Below are 25,362 nucleotides of genomic sequence, written 5' to 3'. Positions count from 1 at the left end.
TGATCTTCCCAATAAGTGTTTAAAGCATTATTAAGAACATTATACAAATGCTCATATAAACTGTAAGAGTATAAAATCTGAAAGTTTATCCTTGAGAATACTTCGTTTTTGATTAGGAAACAATTTAAGAGATCCCTACGAAAGAAATTTTGTTCACAACCTGGAGGGAATAGCATTTCTATATTACGTGGAATTTTTTAAATTTTTAAAAAGTCTAAAAAACATTCGAATACATAAAATATCGTAGTTAATCAGGATAGGAATAAAGATAATCTTAATAAATTAGAGATTAATGTTTGTTCACAAAATTTGAAGGATTTACTGATAAATTTCCCAATAAGTGCTTACAAATTTATAAACTTTTAAAAAACATACAATTTTAGAGGTTATCCTGTAGAATATTTATTATTCGTATAATTTCCGAGTTTCTCCAAAAGAAATTTATGTACAACCTTGAGTTCATTGCCTCTGTTTATCGGCACAAATCGAAGACTTTTAAGGGTTTATTAAAATATATAGAACAAGTTAAACATGCCATACTAATGACATACCACTCAGCTCAATATTAAGCAAAAAGTATATGCATTGTGAATCATCGATAATTGCAATTGCAAAAACATAATATAGTTCAAGGAAATGCCAGCTAAGGGAACACAGAGCTCATCACTGGCAGTGCGCAAGCATCTATCTAGATACATTCATACTTATTGGATTGAGCGCACCGAGTTTGCGACTGCGACTTGTGAGTGCGAGTGGAGCGGAGTGAACCGCGTAAAAGTGACTCGCGGGTGCGCCTTTGGCCCGGCGACCGACCGACCGACCAACCATCCATCCATAGAGGCAAGCAAGCAACCAACCATCCGACCAGCCGGGGTCTCTGCCTGCCTCTGTGTGTCTCAGTCTCAGTCACAGTCTCAGTCTCACTGCGCATTGCGCGGAGCACTGCGTGCGGAATTTTCTTTTTCGAGTTCGTTTCGGTTTTTCGGTGCCGTCAGTCTGTGAGAAAACGTCGGGCTGTTTGGTTGTCTTCATTTTGTATTTTTTCGGCGTTTCGCGTTCAGTTTGCTGCGGTTCTTCGGTTCGGTTGGTTGTTCACTTCACTTCGCTAGAGAGTTGTGCCTTTGCGGCCTTTTGACTTATCGAACACATTCGGTTTATTGCGGGTGCGGGTGGCGGCGAACGTCGCGGAAAACTCTGCGCACCCTCAATGTGAGTGTATCCACAAAAATACATATACGAGAGTTTATGTGAAGTGTGTGTGTGTGCAGTAAGTGGAAAAGCGCGCTGAGCCATCCACCGCACAGTTAAAAAATTTAATTTATTTTTAAGTTATTTATTTTGCTTCAGTGTGGCGGCCTTTTTTAGCCGCTTCTTTTTATCGAGAATTCTGGATATAAAGGAAATGCTGAATGACAGCGTTTGTTGTTGTCTCAAGAGAAATACACATGCATGAGTATGTGTAACAATGTGCATAAGATACTCCAACACACATACAAAGTCCCTCTGCTCAGTGCAAATTGACCATGAATTTGGATGCTGTTTGTTGTTCTAAGGGGGCTTGTGGTAGATACATGTTAGATATAGATCTGGCTGTCGGCCCCACATGTGAGATGCGAAACAAAATATTTTGTAAAACGCCAGAGAACGGAAATAAATTGTGAAGAAAGTGTTTCAGAAAAAAGCGACTAAAGAAAATTGTGTGGAAATGTGAAATAAAAATAAACAAAGAAAATGTATTTATAATGTGTTTAAAAAATGGAAGATATTAAGCAAAATTTAAAATGTCAAGAAATTATGAATGAGAAAAGTGAAACAATAATGAATATAATATAATAATATCGAATGTTTGAAATGTCCAGTATTATGATCAAATTAAGCATATTATGCTAAATAAATGATCAACATTTTCAATATAAACATTGTAAAGCGACTTCATTTGCATAACACTATGGATTTTCTACAGAGTTTAAATTTCCGGATATATATCCCCCACATAAATGAGCAACACTCATAAAATCGAAATATATTCATCTTGCATTATTCAATCATAAATCAAAAAACGATACAGCACTAAGCTCTTGAATTGAAAAGAGAAGCATTTAGGAAAGTGTCGAAAATCGTTGTGGGCAGGGGACTATCTAACGCCTACCAAACAAAAAGGTTTAAAACAGTTTTGACTTATCAAATTGGAATATGGAGATATTGGACTACCAAATGAGATGGCGTTTTGTCTGGCCTGCCACTAATTTTAATTACCATAAAATATTGTATGCGTATCTGGCTAAAATATCTGAGAATTTGTAGAACTTTCTCAAAAATGCAGCTGCACATGTTTTAGCCTTAGGTGATCTCTGGCAACGGCGGCGCTGCATCTGACAGATACATTTATGTTTATGAATTTTTATGGAAATGCTCGCAGCATGTTGAGAACACGCGCCCGTCATAAAATTCCGCCAGCGATTGTCACATTTCGTTGGCCAAGCATCTTTCAAATTGTATTTTGACTGCCCCCAAACGGGACTATAAAACTAATGACAAACAACTTGTGCCGTGTGCGGCACATGTAAAAATTAACAAGCCCAAGACTTGAAATAAAAATGGAAATGGAAATGGAAAACCTAGACTGCAATTGACCCCCCCTCATCAGGATGTCGAACCTGGCGTTGCATTCGTATACTTCCCTCTCTCTCACTCTCTCTCTTTCATTTTATCGCCCTATCCGCCATATAGGGAATAGTACTCATAATAATGCCGTCGTCCCGTTTGTATTTTTAGCTGCCCGAGAGCGTAAATAATTCATTTTCCAGTCACAGTTGTTGAAGTTCGTCGCCGTCGCCATCGCCGAAAGAGGCAGCAAAATGACGCCAAGTCGCAGCAATAGGGAAATGGGGAAATGTTTCCTCTTCGTTTCGTGGATCTCATCTCCATTCCCAAGGGTATTTCTTTTCGGATATTCACCCAAGGGATTTGCGCGTTCGCTTCGGCTGCTGCTGTTGATTTGCATCTAAACTTGAAAGTGTTTTTGCGCCCTATTTGGCCTTTTGATATTTTCATCATGTTTTGTTTTGCTGTTGTTTTTTTTTTAGTTTTTATTTATAAATTGCCTGGCAGCGGCTGCATTGAACTTTGACTGCATTGCGAAAAATAAATCATGAACTAGAAATTCCACTCTGGCAATTTGACTGATCAAAAATGTATCTACCACACTTTGTACAATGCTAAGCTGCGTGGCATGCCACTTAAGCGGCCACTTTTTTATGGGCGTCTCTCTCACTTGGCCCAAAATATAATAAATTTTACTCAGCGCCATCGTCGCTGCCGCTGCGCAGTTTCAACTGAAGTGGTTGCAGCTCAGTTCGGCAAAGAAATGAGGCAGAAGAGGCAAGCGGCAGGCGGCAGGCGGTGGCAGCAACTCAATTAAGTGTCCATAAAATATCCAGATACGCTAATCAATGATATATATTGTATGTGTCTCTTCGAGTATGTCTTTTAACAAACTGTTTGTGCTTTGGGATGTGCCAAGCAAAATGCTTTGGCATAAAATATAAATCAGATTGCAGTCAAAAATATAACATAAAATGCATAATAAATCAACAAAAATGCAAGCGCAGCTCAATTGGAATCTTCTAAAATACTTTAAACATTTTAAAGTTTATAAAATCTAAAACCAATAAAATAACATACAATTGAGCTGAGCTAAATGTTGTGGTTATTAAATAATTTAATTGTGCATTTAAAAATGATAATAAAAAACGAATTAAGTGGCTTCCAAAAGAAAACTAAATGAGCCTCACGAGTGTCATAAAATTCCGAATAAATCAAAATAAAATAAACATTTTAAATAATAAAGAAATATGTTGATTTTCTTCAACAGTGCCCAGAGAAAGATAAACAACACAAAATTGGAAAAGCAAAACGAAAACTACGAAAAATACAGAAAAGAAAAATAAAGTGTTCAAAGTGTGAAAGATGCGGCAAAGGCAAATTGAAACGTAATCAAGCAAAAGATTGCGATATTGAAAGCAGTGCCTCAATAGACACCAGGAGCTTCAAAGGCAGAGTAGAGTCCCTCAATAAGTGCGGCTGACTGGATTTGTCTGTCCGTCTGGATGTCTCTCGGTCTGTCTGTCTTGTCTTTCGCTCTGTCTACGGCTTCTGTGGCCCCCTAGTGCAAACGCATGAGTTCTGTCAACGAAATGACATGCAGCATCTGTCTATGTTGCCGTAGACCAGGACGTGCTGCTGCGTCTCAGTTGTTGCTATTTTTATGAGCACACACACACACGCACACTTAAAGACTCACACTGTGTATACGACGACGACGGATGCGTGGCCCCATGAAAAATCAATTAACACGCAGAATTATTAAAAACGACGAAAACCAAAAAAAAGAAACAACGACGAAAAACGAATCGACTGCTAGTGCAACTCTTTCGTTTGGGGCAGCCAAGTGATCTTCGCTAGAAACAAGAAAACAAAACAAAAACTTCAAAGCAGCTGCAGCGCAATGTCGCGCCTCTGCAAATTTGGATATGGATTTCTGCTGCTGGCCATGCTGCAGTTGCTCCAAACGGCAACGTCTATGAAAGGTAAGTCGCGACAGTTAATTAAATGTTACGCTCTTGAAATCACAGTCACAGTAGCTGTGCGACACACACAGAACTTAATACGAGTACCTGAGAGCACCCGGCATACAACATGCGATTTATCATGGCAAACGATCAACGCACGATTTATGCTCATTACAAATATGGCCAGCCACGAATTGGCCACAATATACCCCAAAAGCAAATCGAGCAGAAGCTGCAGAAGCTGCCGAGTTTGCCAGCAACGTGGGCAATGTCCAAATCGCATTTACTTAGCTGCCAACAAATAAATAAAAGTCAAAATAAAGAGTTGCAAATGGTGTAGTCACAGTGGGTAGCAACATGCCAAATACTTGGCACAGTGTGCATCAAGTGTAGCAAAATCAACTACCAGCAAAGCTTTCACACGGACACGACTCACAGTTAAGCTGTCGCAAAGCTGAATGGTCCTTTCAGAGGACAGCTTTTGAAAGCTCTCTAATACCAAAACAACTTGGCTGGAAAGGAGTATTTAGAATCGAGTTGTATTAACTTTTATTAGAAAAGTTTACTAATTCGACAGTTTAAATATATAAATTTATGTGAGGATTTAAGTAAACTAAACAAATTTTATTAAAACAAATCATTCTGCGTTCTCACTTAATTTTTGGGCAAAATTTAAATACAAACATTTTGCCTATAGAAATTGTGATTAATTTCCGTATATAAGCTCTCTGTTATCTACTCAATTAAAATTGTTTGCTGCTTTTAAATAATAGCTAATATTATTCATCATTTGCTTGCCTCAAAATATAGTTTGAAAATTCGTTATAGAGCGGATTTTTCGGTCAATTTTCCGCTCAGTTTTAGGCAATTTCCTGGCCAAGCCCGTGTCCAAATTGTGCAACTGTTGCAGCTGTGGTTGGTCTTGTGCCAGTTTGTAGCATTTTGTTAGTTAGGGCGCAACTTTCTCAAGCTCAAGCACAAGCAATCCATAGTGTAACCACAGTCGCATCCACAGTCTGGCCATAAAATCCAACTACTTAACTACAATGCGGCGTCGCACTGCACTTAACGCATTTTTCACGCTTGACATTTGACTTGAGGCGTACTTTTGTTGTTGTTGTTATTGTTGTTGTCGATGTCTCCACTTCGTTGCCATCTTGCCGCCGCTGCGGCACACCACAAAAACGTTGCAAGCCACAAATACACAAATGCACACTAAGAAAGCTGCCTGCCATGCTCTTAATTCTCAGCACTATATATCTACATGTTATATGTATATATACATATATTAAAATTGTAGAATATATGAAGAGTATTTTTGGTTGTTTGGTCTTGGGGCGCAAATGTATTTTTAATGATATTTTTAGTTGGCACGTGACGTCACTTTGGAAGACACACAACGTCGCATGATTCATTCGCGATCCCAATTCTCGCCGCATTCGCTGCGAATTTTCACGTTCTCCTCATTTTCTCGTTTTTTTTTTATTTGCTTTTTGTGGTTCATTTGAATTTTCACAGAACTTTTATTTATACAGCATAAAATGTAAATCATTTACACGCGCAACGCATTGTGCCAATTTTAACACTGTTAAAACACACACAAGCGCAGATGCAAATGTATCTGTATCTGTAGCTGATCGAGTGTGAGTATCTGGTGCGCCATATGCTCCTGTTCTCTTGATTATTCATTATTTTAATACCCTTTGGGTGAAAAATCACAAGCAAGGAGTATTTAGATTCACACTGATTGAAAGTTAATTTAAATTTGAAAACGTTGCTGACTTATTGACAAAGTTTGAGTGATAGTCATTTTTGTGTTCTATGGTATATATTCAACTTAATAATATATCGATATACTACCTTTGGATTTTCTTAGTATTTTTTAAGCAGTTTTCTTACTTGTTATTGTGAACAACTCAATCCAACTATGTTAAATATGAAAATATCATAAATTTTGAATGACATGTTGTATTTAAAATTATCAATTTCGACATAGAACAGCTTTTGTCTATAGAATTTAATTCTTGTCCTTTTTGCACAGAGAATTCAGATATAAGTAACGAAGTAACTTTGCTTTATCTTTATAATGATCGAAAATACATAAAAAGTATTTTGCAAGATTAAAAGAAATAATTGTATGCATTTCTGAATAAATCTTCTAACATCGTTGGCATAGTTTACATTTACTTTTGGTTAGAAAAGATATACATAGTATTAGTATTTAAAACACGAGGATATATCTTCCGTATTTACGAAGACAATAACCAAGAATGATAATCATATTGTTTCAATAATAATTAGAAGAAGATTTCCTCTTAAATATTAAAGGGTATTTGTCACTTTCAGCTTTCACTTTCATTTGCTTCCGATAATAAATAACACCACATGTCAGCTAACTGCTCGCAAAACTCATGCAGACTTTACATTGACAGCACTCAAAATTTATTTTGGCGACATCCGTTGTCCATTGTCAACCTCATTGCATGGACTGTCAACGCCAACCGGAATTGAGTCATGTGAGAATTGTGTCTTTATGAGTTGTCGATTGTCATTGATATAGGCAAACTAATATAGCAAATGGGAGGAAGAAAAGTCAAAGGCATACTCATAATTGAATTTTATATGGCCCCGGGGTCTAATTAGGGTGCGATGCGACTCTCCATGCAGCATTCCACACATGCATGTTGCATGTTTATCTGCTGCGCCTTGGTATGCTCATAAAATGCAATGCTAAGGCACAAATGGGTTCTCAAATGTGCTTGCTGTATGGTCATGGCGGTTTTATTTCATTTAAATTGATCTCTAAAGCCGTACAATGAAGCCATAAAATCTATGGCATAATGCTCTCCCCCGAGGGGAAAGCAATGATATTGTCTGAGAAAGTGCTTTAACTCTCTTGCCGTAAAGATCAAGTTGGATATGAACGATGATTGAAAGTAAGAGTAAGCAATAAAAATTATAGTGGCAATAACATGTGCTAACTATGATAATTAACTAAGTTATTAAGCTGACTTTGGCAACAGTCGCATTCCAAGTTGAAACTGAAAAATAATCCAGAAGATAAAGAATAATCTTGGATATAAAAATATGCTAAATTGGAACAAACTTTTATTTAAAGAAATATTTCTACTCAAAACTGGCCATAAAATGTTTTCAGAAATGCATTTTAGTCGAAACTAAACTATCAATTAATTCGAGTTCATAAAAGTGGAAAGAAACTTCATAAATTTGTTGCGCCATTCGCTGAAAAGCACGAAGTTGGCTCACAAATCACATAAACAGCGACATTATTAGGGAAATTAGCTAAAGGGAAATGCGAGGCAAATTATAAATTGTCAATGCCAGCAGAAATGGTGTAGTGAATGCCATGAAACATGAAATACAATCGAAATACGAATAGCTGCAGCAGGCCACCAAAAGAAACATCAATTAAAAGCTCCCCGAAAAGAAAGAAAAATGGGAAATGTGGAAATGGAAGTGGAAATGCTGCTGTGTGGCCATCAAAGGAGAACCTAAAACTCAAAAACTGGAAACACTAAACGCGACATATAACTCAAATAAAATAAACATTGGCCATAACATAAATATGCGCTTGCTGCTGCTGTGGCTACCTTATCCATGCAGCCAAGTTGCATGCGGCTGCATGTTGCACGTTGCAAGCTCGCAGAGATGAACATAAATTTGACATTTGGTAGATACCGAGGGAGCAAACGAGTGTGGAGAGTGCGGAGAGTGTGGTCCATGTCAAGCTGCAACGCATCTGTTGCCATAATTCTTTGCAACACACAAGTTATGAGCTGGCAGTGCGTTGGTGTTGCCTGATGATGTCTCATTTGTTGCTGCCGCCGACTGTCGACTCTCGACCGTTGACTGCTGATTGCTGACTGCTGAATGCAAATTGCCTTTGTTGCCGTTGTTGCAGTTTTGTTTATTCAACGCCTGCGCATCTTTTTTTTTATATTCAATTTGATTTTTGATTCAATAACAAACCGTAACGATAGCCTAATCTGGGTCAACACAATGCGTTTGGGAAAGTGTTTTTTAGGTTTTCCGCCAGTTTTTTCTTTCATTCATTCCTTTTTTTTGTTTTTTTTTTTTTTGTTTGGTTGACGCCTGATTGCTGCTAATTGGCGTCAAAATGACTCTGCCAACGCAGACAACGCCGACGCCTTCGATGACGCCGACCACAGCAGCAACAACAAAGACAACAACAACAATAAAAGAAATTATTTGTTTCTCATTTTGCTTTGTTTATCTTGTTGACGGTTGTCAGTCTGCAAGTTGTTGGCTAGCTGCAACATTTGTGTGCAACTGTTTCTTCTTCTTCTATTTGTTTAAGCAGGCACACGAAAATACATTTAAAATACTTTTATGTGGGTTAGGTCAATAATAGAGATTGGGCATCCAATGTTTGTCCAACAAATTGCTGTCAAAGTTGAGACCAGACGGCAGCTCATGGACTGCCATTCATATATGAAATCTGTTGTTAAAAACAAATTACAAAAATAGCTCAGACTTTTAATGCAGCCCTCCCAAAATGTGACAAATTTATTTTCTATATAATTTATTGCACAAGCGTCGCATATTATAGACAATACAGCACATAAATCATATTGTTGCCTTGAAAAACAGACGTGAAACGAGAGTATCATTAGCCAAGTAAATGCAGTCAAAAAATTAGACGAAGAATTTATACACTTTGCTTTAAAAGAAAGTTCAACGAAACATAAAGAATGCATAATTCGCAAGATTAAGAATGAACGTTAACAAATAAATATACAAAGATATTATTCCACATGGCAAAATATATACAACTGTGAAAGAAAGGCTCCTTAGCAAAAGTGTTTAACCCAAGAATAAAGAAAGACAAGTAAGAAAGCTATAGTCGAGTGTGCTCGACAGTGAAATAACCGCTACACATTTTGAGAAAATGCAACACAGTGCCGATTATTTATAAAATATACTGCAAACAGTAAAATATACCAACCGACACAGATCAAAATTTACCAGATTATTGGTCAAATCAGTTAGGACCCCATTGCAGTATGCGTAATTTGTGTTATAAAAGATTTTCTTAAATATATCTACTTCAACAATATACAATATAATATCTTTCTGCCCTATGGGTAGCGGATATAATAAATAAATAATGAAATGTATAATATAAAATTGAAAAATTCACGCTTTGCATGGCTTTGCATTGTCTTATTGACAAACCACTCAATAAAATAGCTATACTCCAAGGAGAACACTCTAACAAGCGTAGATCACTCTCAGAATGAGGGCAAGATGAAATATTTCAGAGCAAAACAGCGCAGAGCAAAGCAAACAAGACGCCCAGCAAACTCGTAATTAAGCAAATCAAGTACAAGATGGATCTGCAGATAGATAAATAAGAGATACGCGTAGATTGACTGTCGGACAGACGGACAGACAGACAGACAAACTGACTGACAGAGTGCACAGACATTGACTGACAAGCTGACAGGCAGCTGGCCAAAAGAGCTGGACAAATTTTGTGTGTGTCTGAGTTACTCACGTAGTGCGGAGTGCGTCTAATGGGCAGCTCGATTGCCAATCAACAATCAACTCGGTTGCAACATGCCGTATGCCGCATGCCACATACCAGATGGGTGTAGTGCGATTACTCAAAATATACTTGTTCATATGTTATTCTGTCGTATCTGATGCGATGTCCATTTCAATTTCAATATCATATCGTATGTTACATTGTTACAGTTTCGCTGTTTGGCGATGGCTACGTGTCGATGCCGCTGCAGGAGGCCAAAATGTCAACGAACATACGCGTCAAGTTTCGCACAAAGCAGGAGGATGCATTCCTCTTTCTGGCCGCCGGTCGCACCGATTACTGCCTGCTGCGTCTCGAGAATGGCCTCATCAGTTTCAGCTATAAAATTGAACGGGATGTGGTCCAGGTGAGCATTCATTCCCATTCCCATTCCCATTCAACCTGTTGCATATTTTTCAACTTGAACCATTCTCCACCATTCCGGTTGTTGTTGCAGCTGCGTTCGCCCAAGAAGCAAAAGCTTAACGACTTGGAGTGGCACGATGTGGCCGTGCAACGTTTCGAGAATAATGTTACCCTGCAGGTGGATGGTCACATAATGCGCAAACAGCTGCCCGACGATTTGGCCGCCCTCAATGTACATTTTGGCACCTTCCTTGGCGGCGTTGGAGATTTTACGGCAGCATTCCTTGACGATGTCATTGGCTTTCGAGGCTGCATCTCCGATGTGAGTCGCCATCATCATCGTCATCAGCGGCAGCAGCAGCAGCAGCTGAAGGCTTAACAAGCCCGCAAATTGATGAGCGTAAAGTAATTTATTGTAATTTACCATTTCGCAGGTCTTTTACAACAACATCAACATCATTAAGCGTGCCAAAGATCGCACAGGGCACACGATCAGCACTGGCGTCACCTGGACTTGCAGCAATGAGTTCGATGGCGGAGCTCAGGACAGCATCAGTTTCCTGAGCAACGATTCCTTTGCTCTCATGCTCAAGGAGTCGCATGCCGAGGGCGAAATGTAAGTTTAAATCGGAAAGTGAAAGTTCCTTAGTTAAGTCTTATCGTTTATGGTTTAAAGCTTTTAAATTATTTCAAAGTCATTTCTCATGCTTTAAAATGAATACTTAGGCGAAATAATTCGAAATGTGGAGTGACCTTTAGTAACAGCATTAATTTTAAAATTAATAAAACTTAAGGAATACAAAAGCGTTCATCATAAGAGTTAAACCCACACTACATAAAATTATATTGTAGAAAAGAGAAGAATACGAATCTATGCTCCACATCTAAATATTATAAAAATATGTACTAAAGAGTAGAAAACTATCTGGCCTATAGGAATATGAAAAATATAAGAATATTTAAGCAACATTGAAAAGAAAAGAATATTATCTGATTACACTTTTGTCATCAGTTAGCTATGGAATATAGTTTAATAAAAAATAAATAAATTTTAATACTGAAAAGTGTATAATTGTGTTGAATCTAAATAGATGAAAAGTAGAATAGTTTCAGTATTAAAATTTATTTAAAATTATTTATTTTATAGAAACTCTACATCTACATTGATGAATTATACTATTTATACATTATAGTAAGAAGAAGAAGTATTACTATTCTTATACTCATAAATGTACCAATGAGTAGAATACTATCTGTCCAATAAAAATGTAGAAATGTCTAAGAATCTTTTAGTATTAGATAAATGAGTCGAATACTATTAAAATCTCTCATATTATAAGAAGATATGGTGCCACCTTAACCTTTTTTAACACCTTTGCTTACCCTACTTTCGATGTCTTGAGCTGTAGAATCTCAAAGATTAATGTTTCAACAAATTAAAATGAAATCATTTTTGCCCTTACAGCCTCTCGTTTCAATTTCGCACCATGACTGAGACGGGCACGCTCTTCTTCAATGGTGGCTACGATTTTATGCTGCTGGAAATTGAGGATCAGAAGCTAAAGCTGACATTCAACAAGGAGGGCAGCCTGGTGCAGTTCTGGACAAACGAATCCATCTCCGATGGCAAATGGCATAGTGTACAGCTGCGTTACAATGCACTGATGGCTCAACTGTTACTGGACGATGTCCACATGCCATATCATGGCCAGCATGCCAATGAAACCAAGACGAGCATCAGTCTGGAGAAGAGCGTCTTCTTTGGTGGCGTGCAGGAGGAAATGCGTCGCCGTCTCATCAACAAGGGACTGCGCATCAATGAGCTCAGCTTCAAAGGCTGCATTCGCAACATTCTGGTAAATAATCTGCCGCTGGGCTTTGGAGAGATGACCATCTCGCGCCACTTGGCGCTGGGCTGTGTGTGGAAGTATCCATGTGTGGAGTATAGTCCGTGCTTGAAGAGCGGCATCTGCAGTCAGCATGGCGTGGATGAGTTCATTTGCTACTGCGATCAGAGCTACTGCATCAAAGCGGATTTTCAGGGGCCTTTCAAGGTAAATAGCTAACGAAATCACGAAGAGAAAGTGTTCTCCATAAATCTCTTACTTTACAGATCTTTACGGAAACGAGTCCCGAGCTGGAGCTGCTCTATGTTTCGCCTCTGCAGCTGCTAGAAGGCGGCACCGCTTTTCTCTCGCCGCACATCATTGACGTGCTCCTCGACTCGCGTCGCTATCCCAGTCTCAATGAGCACTCTATAGCGTTTAATGTGGTACAACAGCCCAAATATGGACAACTACTGCAGTACTCCGCTGAGAAGTCGAACTTTGTGCCCTGTCGCTCCTTCAACCTGATTGATCTGGCCACAGATAAGTTAAAGTATGTGCACAACGGGCAGGAGAACTTTAATGATCATGCCACGCTGGACCTGCAGATCTTTGGCGATGCCCACAAGATACCCGAAAACATTCTCGGCAAGCATCGTTTCCTGCTCCATGCGAATATCACAGCTGTCAACGATCCTCCGCAGCTGCAACTGCATTCCCACAAGATACTGCGTGTCATCGAGGGCATCGAGCGTATACTTGATGTGGATCTGTTCAACATTGCGGATCCCGACAGCGATCCCAGTGACTTGATCTACACCATAATGCCATCAACGGTGTCCCAAGAGGCCTTTGGTCGCTTTCTGGTGGGCGGCATTCATACGCAAACCTTCTCGCAGGGCGATGTCAATGATGGCAAAGTCTCGTATTTGTATAACTCGACGACAACCGAATCCTTTAGCTATCAGCTGCTGCTGCACGTCTCCGATGGCATTGAGACCAGCGATACCGTCTACTTGCCGGTATCGGTGCATCCGCTGGAGCTGCGAGTGGTCAACAACACGGGTCTCATCATGATCCACAAGAATTCGATGCTCTTGACGCCTGCGAATCTTTCCATTGGCACAAATGCTGTGGACGAGCACATCGACATACGCTACGACATTGTGAAGCCACCGCAACACGGCATCGTGCAGCGTCTGCGACAAATCGATGGCACCTGGGTGAACGTGGAATGGTTCACCGATAGCCAACTGCTGCTGGGCCACATTCGGTATCTGCACAACAGCGATTTCCCTTGGCAAGACGAATTCAAGGTGCGTATTTCCAATGACTAAATACATTCGGGCATGCAGCCAAAACACTTGGGAATTACCTAAGCATGTGTAACACTCTCTTTAGGTCCACAAAAGTAACACTGAATAATGGTTTATATTACTGCGCAAGACAATTCCGTAAAGTAGCTGATCGACGGAAATCACATATTTTAACATAGTCAAGAATTAGCATCACTTCATTCAGCTTAAGCTAAAGTTGCTTAAACAAATCCAAAGAAAATTATTCATCAAATGCGGAAAATATGTAAATATTTGCAAAGTCTAAGCAGAAGCAACTTTGTGACTTATTTTCAGTGTTTTACAACAGGCAAACATTCTATAAAATAGATTTTCCTATGATTAATCATTAGTTCCTTTATCAAAGAAAATTATGCAAACAATGTAGTTATGAACTAAGCAGAAGCGACCAATATACAAAATAATTTCGATAAGATCAAACAAAAGAAATTAATTACTCAACAAATATGGAAATATGTAAGATTTTGCAAAATTCTCATAAAGCGGAAGCAACTTGTTTGTTTTTATTAAATAGTGAAAATTAGTCAAAAAAATCCCAGGAAAATGGAAATATTTAATTTATTAGACAATGAGCTTTATACCGCCTAAAGGCACAATAACAGTTAATCGCAAACTACAAATTGTGCTTCCCATATAAAGAGATAAATAAAATGGAAATAGTGCTAATGACTTAATTAATAATAATTATTGGACCAAATATCTCTCAGTAATATCTTTATGAAATTGCCATCAATTACTAAAATAGTTCTGTGTTTTCCGATGATTACAACAGTTTAAATAGGTTGCAGGTAATTGAGAAATACAATAACTAGGCAACAACAATGTGCATAGTATTGAAAACATTTGACACTTGAAAATTCATCTTTAAATAAAAAGAGTAACTTGCCAGAAAAGTATAAAAATATTACCCCGATAAAAAGCTACATAAATATCTAGAGAAATCGTAAAGTAAATAGAACATTAAAGGTAATTCCAAATAATTTATTAGACAGCTTTTGCTTCAGTCACACTCGTACTTCAGACACTTTGAATATTCCCACCTCACATCCAACATTAGACTAATGGCATTTCGCTCACATCTCTCGCAGTTTATTGCCTCCTTTGGCTTTGTGACGACCCAAACATTTGATTTTCGTATCACATTCACCCGGCTGCGCATTGCGAGCACTTCACCCAGTGTGATAGCCATTAATGGCTCTCGTGAATTTCTGCTGACCAACAAACTCCTCAACTACGAGACGGTGCCCATTGGCAGCTTTCCCCGCAATGTGATCTACAAGATCACTAAACCAACCAAATATGGCGGCATCTATGTGGAAGGATCGCGTAAGGCGGCCAAACAAATGGATTCCTTTACCCAACAGGACATCGATAAGCGACGCATTTACTACAAGACACATCACAACTGTTACTCGAGTTTCACGGATCATCTGGAGTTTGTGGTCTCGGTGGCCGAATGTGATGATGTGCAGGGCAAGCTGCAGATCATTTTCAATCCACAAGAAGAGCTCATCCACAAGTTGCACTTTCAGAAGTACGAAGTGCTCAAGGTGCAAGAAGGAGAACGCGCTTTGATTACCAAGAATCACTTTGAGATACGCTTCAACATCTACGAGAGTCTGCAGTTCCATGTTGCGGTGCCGCCAGCTCATGGCCTGGTCTGCAAATACGATGAACAAACGGGTCTGACCACGCCAGTGGAGCTGTTTACGCTAGAGCAACTGTTTCGCAATGACATCTATTACTGTCACGATGATACGGAGTCCACTCTCGATGGCTTCGAGCTGCTGATACTCTCGGGCGATGAGACTGATCTGCAGTTTGTGTCGAACATCGAAGTGCACATCAAGCTGGTTAACGACAATGAACCTTATCGCAGTGCGGTAGAGCGTGTCTTCCATGTGGTGCGCAATGGCATACGCACTCTTAATCCCACCGTGCTGCAGTATCTGGATGCGGATGTGAACACCAATCACACGGATATCCATTATACCCATGTGTCGAGCACCATTGGCGCCTTCTACAAGTCGGGACACTTTATCGACACCTTCAGCCAGGATGACATTGCCAATCGTCGCATTCTGTTTCAGCACAGTGGACCTGATGTGGGCACCGCTTCCTTCATTGTAACGGATCGCGAGCACGAGGTGAATGGTCAGCTGGAGATACGTGCTTCGGATCCGTTTGTTTCCATGCTGCCGGCGAATGCCTCGATTGTTCAGGAGGGCAAGTTTGTCATACTCAAGAACAAGGATTTTGTGCTGGAAACGAATTTGGACATGAAGCTCGATGAGATCTACTACGAGGTCATTAAGCCGCCTTCGTATGGCATTCTCATGTATCTCAGCGGACAACCAGGAGCCCAGGAGCGGGACAACAACAGCATCATGCACAAGGCCACCAATTTTACGTCGTTGGGCAACTTTACGCACTTGGACATTGAGCGGGAGCGTTTGGTCTATTGGAACACGGAGATTGCTTCGATGGATAAAGTGAGGTAAGTGTGCAACGAAATACTTCTCATTGAAGACACTAATAGTAATCTTTCTTCCGCAGATATCGCGTGCACATCAAGAACATTACCGCTGAGGGCGAGGTAATCTTTCGCATTTATCCCTCAGCTTATTGGGAACCCTTGCAGGTCAAGCAGAATCACACACTATACGTGGAGGAGTCCACGAGTGTGCTCATCGCCAGAGACATATTAGAGGTAAGCCAAAGGTTTCATTAACTGCTCAAAACGCGTCAGAAATATGGAAGAAAAGAAAATAGAAAATAGAAAATAGTTGAAGCTGAACACAGGCCAAACAAATAATTGGGCTATCCTTGCTTCACTTTATACATCAGTTTTTCTGTCCGCACACATTAAACGCTATATCTCCAAAGCGATGGGTGATAGAACTACCAATCTTATACTACATGTACTTTCAATACACCTCACATTTAATTCATAGTTTTGTCACGATCTAAAACTGTAATATAATTTTAATCTAGAACTTGGCTCATAAACATATTTTAAATGGTTCCTACAAATTTCTTTACGATTGGATAATAATTATTCTTAAGACATAATTGAAACAATAGGAATAGGAACTTTTTGCGTTGTTGTCCTAATTCGATTTTTATTCTGCCTCAGGTTGTGCACCCCAACATCTCGCCGGGCGACATCACCTTCTTGGTCACGTCCTCGCCCATGCACGGCTATCTGGAGATGCAGTCCATGTCGTTTGACGACGAGTACAACTGCAAGGTCTTCGATCAGTCTTCCGTCAACACTGAGAAAATGTTCTACATACAAGCGGGTGTTAATCAATCCTCTGACTACTTTGTCTTCGATGTGACCAATGGGATCACATGGCTGCGACAGCTGATGCTCAAGATCGTCATCATTCCCGAGAAGCTTTACATGCACACAAACACCATTTCGGTGGTGGAGGGCAAGATGGTGCAACTAACTGCCAGCGATATACAACCCTATTCGGAGTACTATCGTGGCAAGATCTTGGAGTACATTGTCACCGTCACACCCAGTTCGGGTCACATACTCGCCGGCAGTTCGAAGGTCAAGCGATTTACACAAAAACAACTCGAGCAAGGCAGCATTCAATATGTGCACAATGACAGCGAGAATTCAACAGATACGCTGACCATGGTGGCCATGGCCAGGAACAAGGAGAGTGTGCCATTCGAGCTGGAGATTTCCGTTGTGCCGGTCAATGATGAGGAGCCCATGATGGTGACCAACACAGGTCTGCAAGTGTGGAACGGCGGTCGCTATATCATCAAGAATACAGATCTACGTAAGAATAATTCGCTCACTATGTTTCCTATTAAATCACTGACAATTTCCTTCCTCTTTAGTCGCCCAGGATTACGATACGCCACCGGAAAATCTCACCTACATTGTGCACTATATCTATGGCGGATACTTGGCTGAAAAGTCCTCGGTTCTGCACAAGATCGATCACTTCAGTCAAGCCGATATCAACACGGAGAAAATACTCTTTATTCACAATGCGAATTCAAAGAGAAACGAACTTTCTTTTTTGGTCACTGATGGACTATTCAATACCAGCAGTCAGCTGCTTAACATCGAGATTAAACCCATCGAGATTCTAGCTGACCACAATGAGAACTTACACGTCTTCCCATTGACCAAAAAGCAGATACTCCGCGATCATCTGCACTTCAAGTGCTCGGATGAGGAGCGTGAGATACGCTACAACATCACAGTTCCACCCAACTTGGGACGCATTGTCAACGAGTATCTGGGCAATGGTTATGCCAAAGAGATCAGCGAATTCACACAGAACGATGTGGACAATGGACACATCTTCTATGAGCACACCGCTGTCATCATGGAATTTCGTATTAACGATTCCTTCTTCTTCGATGTGGTCGCTGAGCGCAGCGATCGCTTGTTGGATCAAAAGTTCAATATTGAAATCTCTGTATCATCGGGAGGATTACTGCGATTTTTGCCAGTTTCTAAATTAAATGTGGATGAGGGCGGCTCAGTGCCCATTAAGCTAGACTTTTCCAAGATCTTAGAGTACTTGAAAACCCGAGCGGGCATTAACAACCCCGAGCTGTTCATTGAGGCGGTGCAGAAGCCCACGCATGGAAGCATTGGATTGGGACACGAGTTCAAGACAATGCAGCGATATCATCCCAGCGATTTCTTTACCAAGAAAGTTTACTACATTCACGATCACACGGACACACTGGAGGACACCATTCTGATGGGCGTCTATCTAACACAGGGGTGAGTTAAATTACATACCTAAGCAATAAGATATAGCTGCATTTAGTGAGAAGTGAAGGAAAAAATAGCCAAATATATTGTACAACCAATAAAAAAGTAGTAAAATATTTCAAAAGATAGAAAATACAGAATGAAAGAATATACTTTTTTACGATTTCTTCTTAAGAATGTCAAAATATTTTCTAAGGAAGAAAAATCTAAAAATATACAAATAGAAGGGAACATACAAATTTTTTACGATGAAATATTTTTAAAGTCTGCAAAATTTTTAAAGGCGAGAAAACTTAAAAAGCTTGTAAACACATAAAAGAAAATTCAGCAAAAGAAGAAAAGCATTTAAAATATTTTTCAATTTTTTATCGAACAGCATAAGCTGGAAAATATTCTAAAATCAGAACAGAAAATTTATCAAAGTTGCAACATACAAAATACCATGAAAATTCCATTGTTTATCATGTAAAGTTCATAAAGCCTATCAAAAGTTGAGCCATAAATAAGATTAAATAAATAAATGAAAATAACTAAATTAGCAGCATTATTTAGAGCCAACTTTAAGCATACATTAATCTTGTTTTTTCTTTGCACTTGCAGCAACATATTCCTTTGCAACCTGACCATCCCCGTCTCTATAAACCCCATCAACGATCAACCTTTTCAATTGAAAACGCACTTACCCCAAATGACTGTCGTTGAAGGCGAGAATCGCACCATCACTCGCGACGCACTGCTCACCGAGGACAAGGACACGCCGCCCGAGGAGATTATCTACGATGTGATGAGTGGTCCCACACTCGGTGTGCTCAAGAAACTCAACAGCAATGGCCAGCCGGAGGATCTGTTGGTGTTTTCCAATCAATTTACGCAGGCGGACATTAACAATGATCGCATAATTTATGTCCACTTTGGCCAGCCACAATCGACAACGTTTTGTTTCACCGTGACCGATGGTCAATTCAATCCGGCCTATGAGATCTTCACCATCAAGGTGGCGCCCATCAGTCTGCTGCCAGCCAGCACACAGACGCCAGTGATGCTGCAACAGGGCACAGACAGGTCTGCTATGAGGTTGGAGCACATTGGAGTCGACACAAACGTGAAGCTGGATCGATTGGCTTACAATATTTCCAATTCACCTCTTTATGGCATACTCTTGTACAAGAATCAGCCCACACTGCGATTCAATCAACAGATGTTGGAGACCGCACAGATTACGTATATGCTGACGGAACCGCTCCGATCCAATGATACGTTTCAGATTAGCGCCTATGTGCCAGGCACCAATTATGTGGCCCAAGTGGATGTGCTTGTTGTGGTGGAGCCGGTGATAAAGATCAATGACATTGCCATGCGTGAGGTGGAATCCACTTCGACTGCAGCGGGCAGCAAGATGAAGCTAAGCAGCTCGCTGGTCAACGACAATCCGCTCTCACTGAAGCTGAACAAATTCAATCCCAAATTTGTCATCACTCGCATGCCCGCGACGGGACAGCTGCGCAAGATAATACGCAGCAGCAGCAACACGTTGGCAAGTGCTGCTGGCGGTGATGCACAGAATGAGCGCTCCACCAACATCTTCTCGTACAAGGAGCTGCGCAGTGGCGTCGTCTACTTTGTGCCGAATGAGTCCGTGGATGAGACGCCAGCGGAAAGCGACAGTTTTGATTATCAACTCATCATCAAGACGGTGCAGCCAGCACAGGGCACTGTGCACATTGAGTATCGTTCGCAGGTGCAGGAAACGGAGACGGTGCATCTGGGCAATGCTCAGATATCCATCAATTATCTGGCCGTTGGTTGTGCACTCTTCATTCTGCTTATTTGTCTGCTGATTGTGCTGCTGCTGCTCAAGATGCGAGGCCTACGCAAGCGCAAAGCAGACATCTCGAAGGATCAGCCACCTGCCTTGCCCTGTCCGCCCGACTTGACGTCGGTCAGTCCACAGCATCTGCATCATCATCATCACCATAACTATGCCAGTTCCGAAGCGGATTCAGTGCCTGCGACGGGCAACTCGACGCCGCTGCCGGGTTTCAGTAATATACCGCACTGCAAGATTATCCCCGTGGAATCATATAAACACGAATATCCCGACTACGATCCTGATGAGGATGAGACGGACGATCAGTGTGATCCGCAGCAAATGATGTTGCCGCAACGCTATAATCCCTATCACGTGGATCACGATGCCTGGAGCTCATCCTGTGACATGGCCAACGACTTTGCTGGCTATGCTTCGGTGCCCCAGAGCATTTCCATTTCCGGTTCAGTGAGTTCGCCACCTTCGGCGCCGCCCACGAATCCGTTGTTGCGTCGAAATCAGTATTGGGTCTGAAGGAGAAATTCGAGATTACGGCAGTTTTTAGTCTTTAGCTTACATACAAATACATATTTATTTAGGCTTAGTTGTATTTTTACATTTAAGGCTGATTTATGAGATTCGCACACACACAAACATACACAAACACACACACTCTAGTTGGTAAGCAAAATGGACTTTGTTAGTTTTTATTGAGCATTTTCGTGAAAAATAATTGCGCCATTTAATTCAGCAGCCATATCTATATAAACATATTTATATGTAGGAGATTCACTCGTTTTAGCCCATAACATTTGCCAACTTTCAATATTAGCCAAGTTAAGTCAACGATTGCGAAATATTTAAATAAATGACAATATTTTTTAAGCATACCTACGATGCTGTTTGTGTTATTTGATGCGGCTGCTTATAGCTTTAAACTGAGCAGATAGGCACTGCATACGGGTGGCGATGCAATGATTTTTTAACACTGTAACTCTATTTAACTGTAACACCATTTAAATTATTTAAATAACAATATTTTTGTAAACGTTAACGCGCGCGCCATGTTTTTTCGTTAAGCTTTTTTCTTGTACTGGTGTGACCACAGGCAACATTTCCAATGATATATTTTGACTGCCAGAAATATACCAAGCCACGCTACGGTCTCACTATGATGGAATAAGCATCGACTTGCCGCCACCATTTATCGAAACTGCGGCTCGATCGTCGTGGGTTATCGGAAACGTTTAATTCAAAAGTTTATTTCTCTGGTAATCTTAAAGTAACTTAGATTGTGTATTTTTACAAACTGATTTCAATTGCTTATGGTCATACAAATATAAAATATCACTAGTTTCAATGTGATGCACACTGTTTCATTTGCTTTAGCAGCTGCTGTGTGAAATGATGATGATACAAGTAAATTTAGAAAGCTGGTGGTGCATTTGTGCCAGGTTTCTCAGCGACTGGCGTTACAACCATTGCCTGATTGTCGTACCCATAGTTATAGCCGACTTCAGTGACTACCGTTGTTGGTGTTGTGCTATTCTCGGCCGGATAGCGCGTGCTCACTGGCGTCGCCATGGTCACCACAGATCCTTCAGCGTCTGTCGGTTGTAAAATGGGAAATTGTATTAGAATGAATGTTCAGGTAGAAGATGGTCATAAATTAGCCACTTACCTGCCACACTGTAGATCTGAGACGGCGCCCGTTCAATGTCACGGTTTATGGCATTGAAATTCTGTATGGTTGTGGCATTGAGATCCTTGCCATTGGCATTGCTCTGATATGGCTTCGAGAGCAGACGGGAAAGTAACTTTTGAATGCAACGCTTGTGGCGCAGCCAGCTCAGGCACTTAAGGAGATAGCGTATGGCAATCATTATGAGGAGTATGCTCAGCAGCAGCAAAATCAAATTCTGTGTGCTCTTGATGCTGTGCAACTCGGAATTGAGCAGCTCATACTTGTTAAAGGCTGTGAATGATTGCAAAGGGCAGTCGATTAATATTAAGTTGTTGGTTTATATTTAATGCAATTATAATATTGATTTTACTTTAAACATTTTTAGAGTGATGTCGTTGAATAATAAGTGAATTTCGAATTTAACGGCAGCCAGAGCGATATTAAACTTGAGGAGTCTAGTTAAAATAAAGTATAGCAAGAAACAAGCTTGTGTATTAAGTGCTGCCCATAATTAAGGAGTCTATCTGAAGGAAAGCATAGCAAGAAACAAACTTGCATATTAAGTGCTGCCCATAATTAAGGAGTCTATCTGAAGGCAAGCATAGCAAGAAACCAGCTTGCCTATTAAGTGCTGCCCATAATTAGTAGATGGCGCCCGACGAATGTGAGAGCGAGATAGCGCATAAGGAGTCTATCTGAAGGAAAGCATAGCAAGAAGCTAGCTTGCGTATTAAGTGCTGCCCATAATTAGTAGATGGCGCCTGACGGCTGTGAGAGCGAGATAGCGCATAAGGAATCTATCTGAAGTCGAGCAAGAAGCTAGCCTAGCTTGCGTATTAAGTGCTGCCCATAGATTGTAACTAGCCTGACTAAGCTGCAGTGCTGCCAATCAACTGCACTTTTGAAATTCATACTTTAAAGCAGTTTGTAATATTAGCTGTTCGCTGATGCTTAATAGACTAATTATAAATGCAATTATTACTCTATGATGCAGCACCTCTGAAATTGCAGTGTTATCGGCAAGTGCTTACACGACTTATCTTTGACTCGGCAGCTTTTTATTAAAATAAACAACAAAATCTACAAACTTAGCGCTTGTATTTATTTTTCAATGGAAGCTTATAAACCGCAAAAATAGCTAGTTATCAACCTCTCGACTCCCTCAGCAGACTTTGCGATATTTGCATACTCAGCCCAAACAATGAGCTAATCGATTGTTAAAATACAGCACAATTAAGTGCTTGGAAAACCAATTGTGATGTAATCGATGGGGAATGCAATGTAATTGCAGCACTTACCTGAGCATTCCTGGACACACATATCCGCTTGATAATTGTGTGAAGTCACATTGCAAATCCCAGCACACGGCATGCAGCTCTCCGCAAAATGCGAGCAATATTCGTCCACCACATGGCAGACTTTGCCAAAGCAATCTCGGCTAGCTTCGGCGGCACGAATGTTTCCTTGGCCCGCTGCCGCAGTGACCAGCGAGAAGCTGGGCAGGAGCGAGGCTCCAATGGAGAGATTGAGTGGACGCATTTCCCTGGCAGGCATCAGGCGAAGACGAAGAAGAAGTTGCCACGATTTTGGTGTCGAATTAAGCGTTGTTTATGTCGCTTGTTTACATACAGTTAACAAGCCCCAACAAAATATTTTTGTGGCTCTTTGGCACTTTTTGTTGTTTCTTTTGTAGCCACTTGGCTATGATTCATAACTCAGCCCCGCCCCTCACTTTATGCCCCTCAACGAACTTCTTTCTTTAATTGCTGGCTTCGCTTCGGCTTCGCTTCTTCTCTCTGCGTGTGTGTGTGTGTGTGTGCCGCCTTTAAAACTTGTTTTTAACTTGGCCAAATTCCGTGCACTTTAACGCTTTTGGCGATCGCACAATGTTTATTTGTTTTTTCAGCAACTGCACTTTGCTTTCTATTATTTTATTAATGCTTTGGAATAATTTGTGCACTTTTTTTTATTGCTTATTTGTTTTAGAAATTTACACGCAATTTATTTTCTACGCCAGCCGCTGGCGACTCGCTTTGAGCCACACTCAAGTCACAACTGGCAACAGCGACGATCTCGCATCGAAGTGTTACCAACAACAGCTCGATACACACACACACACACACACACACACACACACACACACACAGATACTCACACACACATAGATACACTCACACACACACATACACTAGCGAAGTTACTCACCAATACACAGAGAAACATTAGCAAAATGTGCTCAACGAGTTGACTTGACTTTTGTTTATTTTTGTTTACTCGAAAGTATCTGGTATCTGTGAGTACGTGTATCTGCAGCTATAGATGAGACAGGTAGTCAGGCATCGCTGTCTCTGTGTATGTGTGTGTGTGTGAGTTCGTAACTGAGATTTCATTTCTATTTTGTTTCGATATTTTGAGTGCTGACTTTGTACCCGGTATTTTAATTCAATTTCTTCGAATTCAGCATCAAGTGATAAAAACAAAAAATTTACAACTTTTTTTTACTTTGCTAAAAAAAGCACCTGATAAAGCCAAGAGGCAATTGAAATGTTGGTTGACTCACGCAGAGCAGACGAGAGATTCGTTCATTTTTATGAATAAAACTGCGGCTGGCGTAGATTTAATTATAAACAATATGCGATTTTGACGTCAACTTGCTGTTAATTTATTCGAAATTATATAAATCTGAATTTGATTATTTGCCATTTCTTTTAATTAGTGTAAAAATTATCAATCTGTTTGTTAACTTATTTCTGACTTTGTGTTCCGCATTTCTTATTCATAGTTATATACTTAAAATGTGCAAACACTTAATATTATGTGTCAACAATATAAACAATAACCTTATAGAATCTCATAGCGCGTTTTATTTGCTATTTGTATCTTGTTGCCGAGTGCAGCTAAAAAAGTTTGATGACAACTGTGTACAGTTTGAAGCATGGTGTGAAACCCTGCTAAGACCTGACTGGATTTATTACAAAACAAACCAAGACAAATTGCAAACAAGTTGCATTGCATTTCATATAAAGATCAGAAAAACAAAACTAGAATGTGCAACAATTTATTCAAGACAAAACTTTTTTAATTGTAAATTTGTTTAATTCGTTGATCTACAAAACTGCACTGTCAAAACAAAGTGACCGTTTTGTGAATGAAATTGGCAGCACTTGTAAATTCAAATCTCTCGCCGCGCATTACTCAATAGCATCTAAACAATTTATAATACAAGTAATTTGATTTATATTTTATTTTTAATTGTTAAAACAATGAAAATACGAAACTATTTATATAATTTAATTTAATTAAACTAACAAATATATTTTCATTTGAAATCTGGCGATGTATCGCTGGCTGCAATTGATATCGGTATATTTGGTATATTTTGTGCTCTGGTTTAGAGCATTTTAAAATACTACTTGCGGTCACTTTGC

At 40.1% G+C, this 25,362-nt stretch overlaps 2 protein-coding genes across 4 annotated transcripts; one reads left to right on the top strand and one right to left on the bottom strand.

Annotated features, from left to right (window-relative positions):
• Window positions 1-979: 979 nt before the first annotated feature.
• Window positions 980-21,140, top strand: LOC117564029 (chondroitin sulfate proteoglycan 4). 3 transcript variants are annotated; one of them, XM_034242632.2, is made up of 12 exons: window positions 980-1,209; window positions 3,875-4,589; window positions 10,311-10,507; window positions 10,598-10,828; window positions 10,941-11,122; window positions 11,972-12,560; window positions 12,620-13,648; window positions 14,776-16,184; window positions 16,244-16,397; window positions 16,824-17,487; window positions 17,549-18,452; window positions 19,044-21,140. In XM_034242632.2, exons 2-12 carry the CDS (start codon window positions 4,508-4,510, stop codon window positions 20,782-20,784), a joined length of 7,182 nt encoding a protein of 2,393 aa, XP_034098523.2. In that variant the 5' UTR covers window positions 980-1,209; window positions 3,875-4,507; the 3' UTR covers window positions 20,785-21,140. The 3 variants fall into 3 exon arrangements, with proteins under 3 accessions (XP_034098523.2, XP_051858170.1, XP_051858171.1); XM_052002210.1 differs by lacking the exon at window positions 3,875-4,589 and having other exon boundaries at window positions 1,115-1,209; XM_052002211.1 differs by lacking the exons at window positions 980-1,209; window positions 3,875-4,589; window positions 10,311-10,507; ... (2 more) ...; window positions 11,972-12,560; window positions 12,620-13,648 and adding an exon at window positions 14,639-14,653.
• A 352-nt stretch (window positions 21,141-21,492) lies between these two features.
• Window positions 21,493-23,991, bottom strand: LOC117564030 (protein grindelwald). The gene is made up of 3 exons (XM_034242633.2): window positions 23,233-23,991; window positions 21,932-22,225; window positions 21,493-21,857 (listed from the first exon to the last, which is right to left on the bottom strand). Exons 1-3 carry the CDS (start codon window positions 23,486-23,488, stop codon window positions 21,676-21,678), a joined length of 732 nt encoding a protein of 243 aa, XP_034098524.1. The 5' UTR covers window positions 23,489-23,991; the 3' UTR covers window positions 21,493-21,675.
• Between the last annotated feature and the right edge of the window lie 1,371 nt (window positions 23,992-25,362).

This window comes from Drosophila albomicans, chromosome 2L (assembly GCF_009650485.2).
Source record: "Drosophila albomicans strain 15112-1751.03 chromosome 2L, ASM965048v2, whole genome shotgun sequence".
NCBI lineage: Eukaryota > Metazoa > Arthropoda > Insecta > Diptera > Drosophilidae > Drosophila > Drosophila albomicans.
Note: the sequence above shows the minus strand (reverse complement) of the source record. Positions and strands in the feature narration are given on the sequence as shown.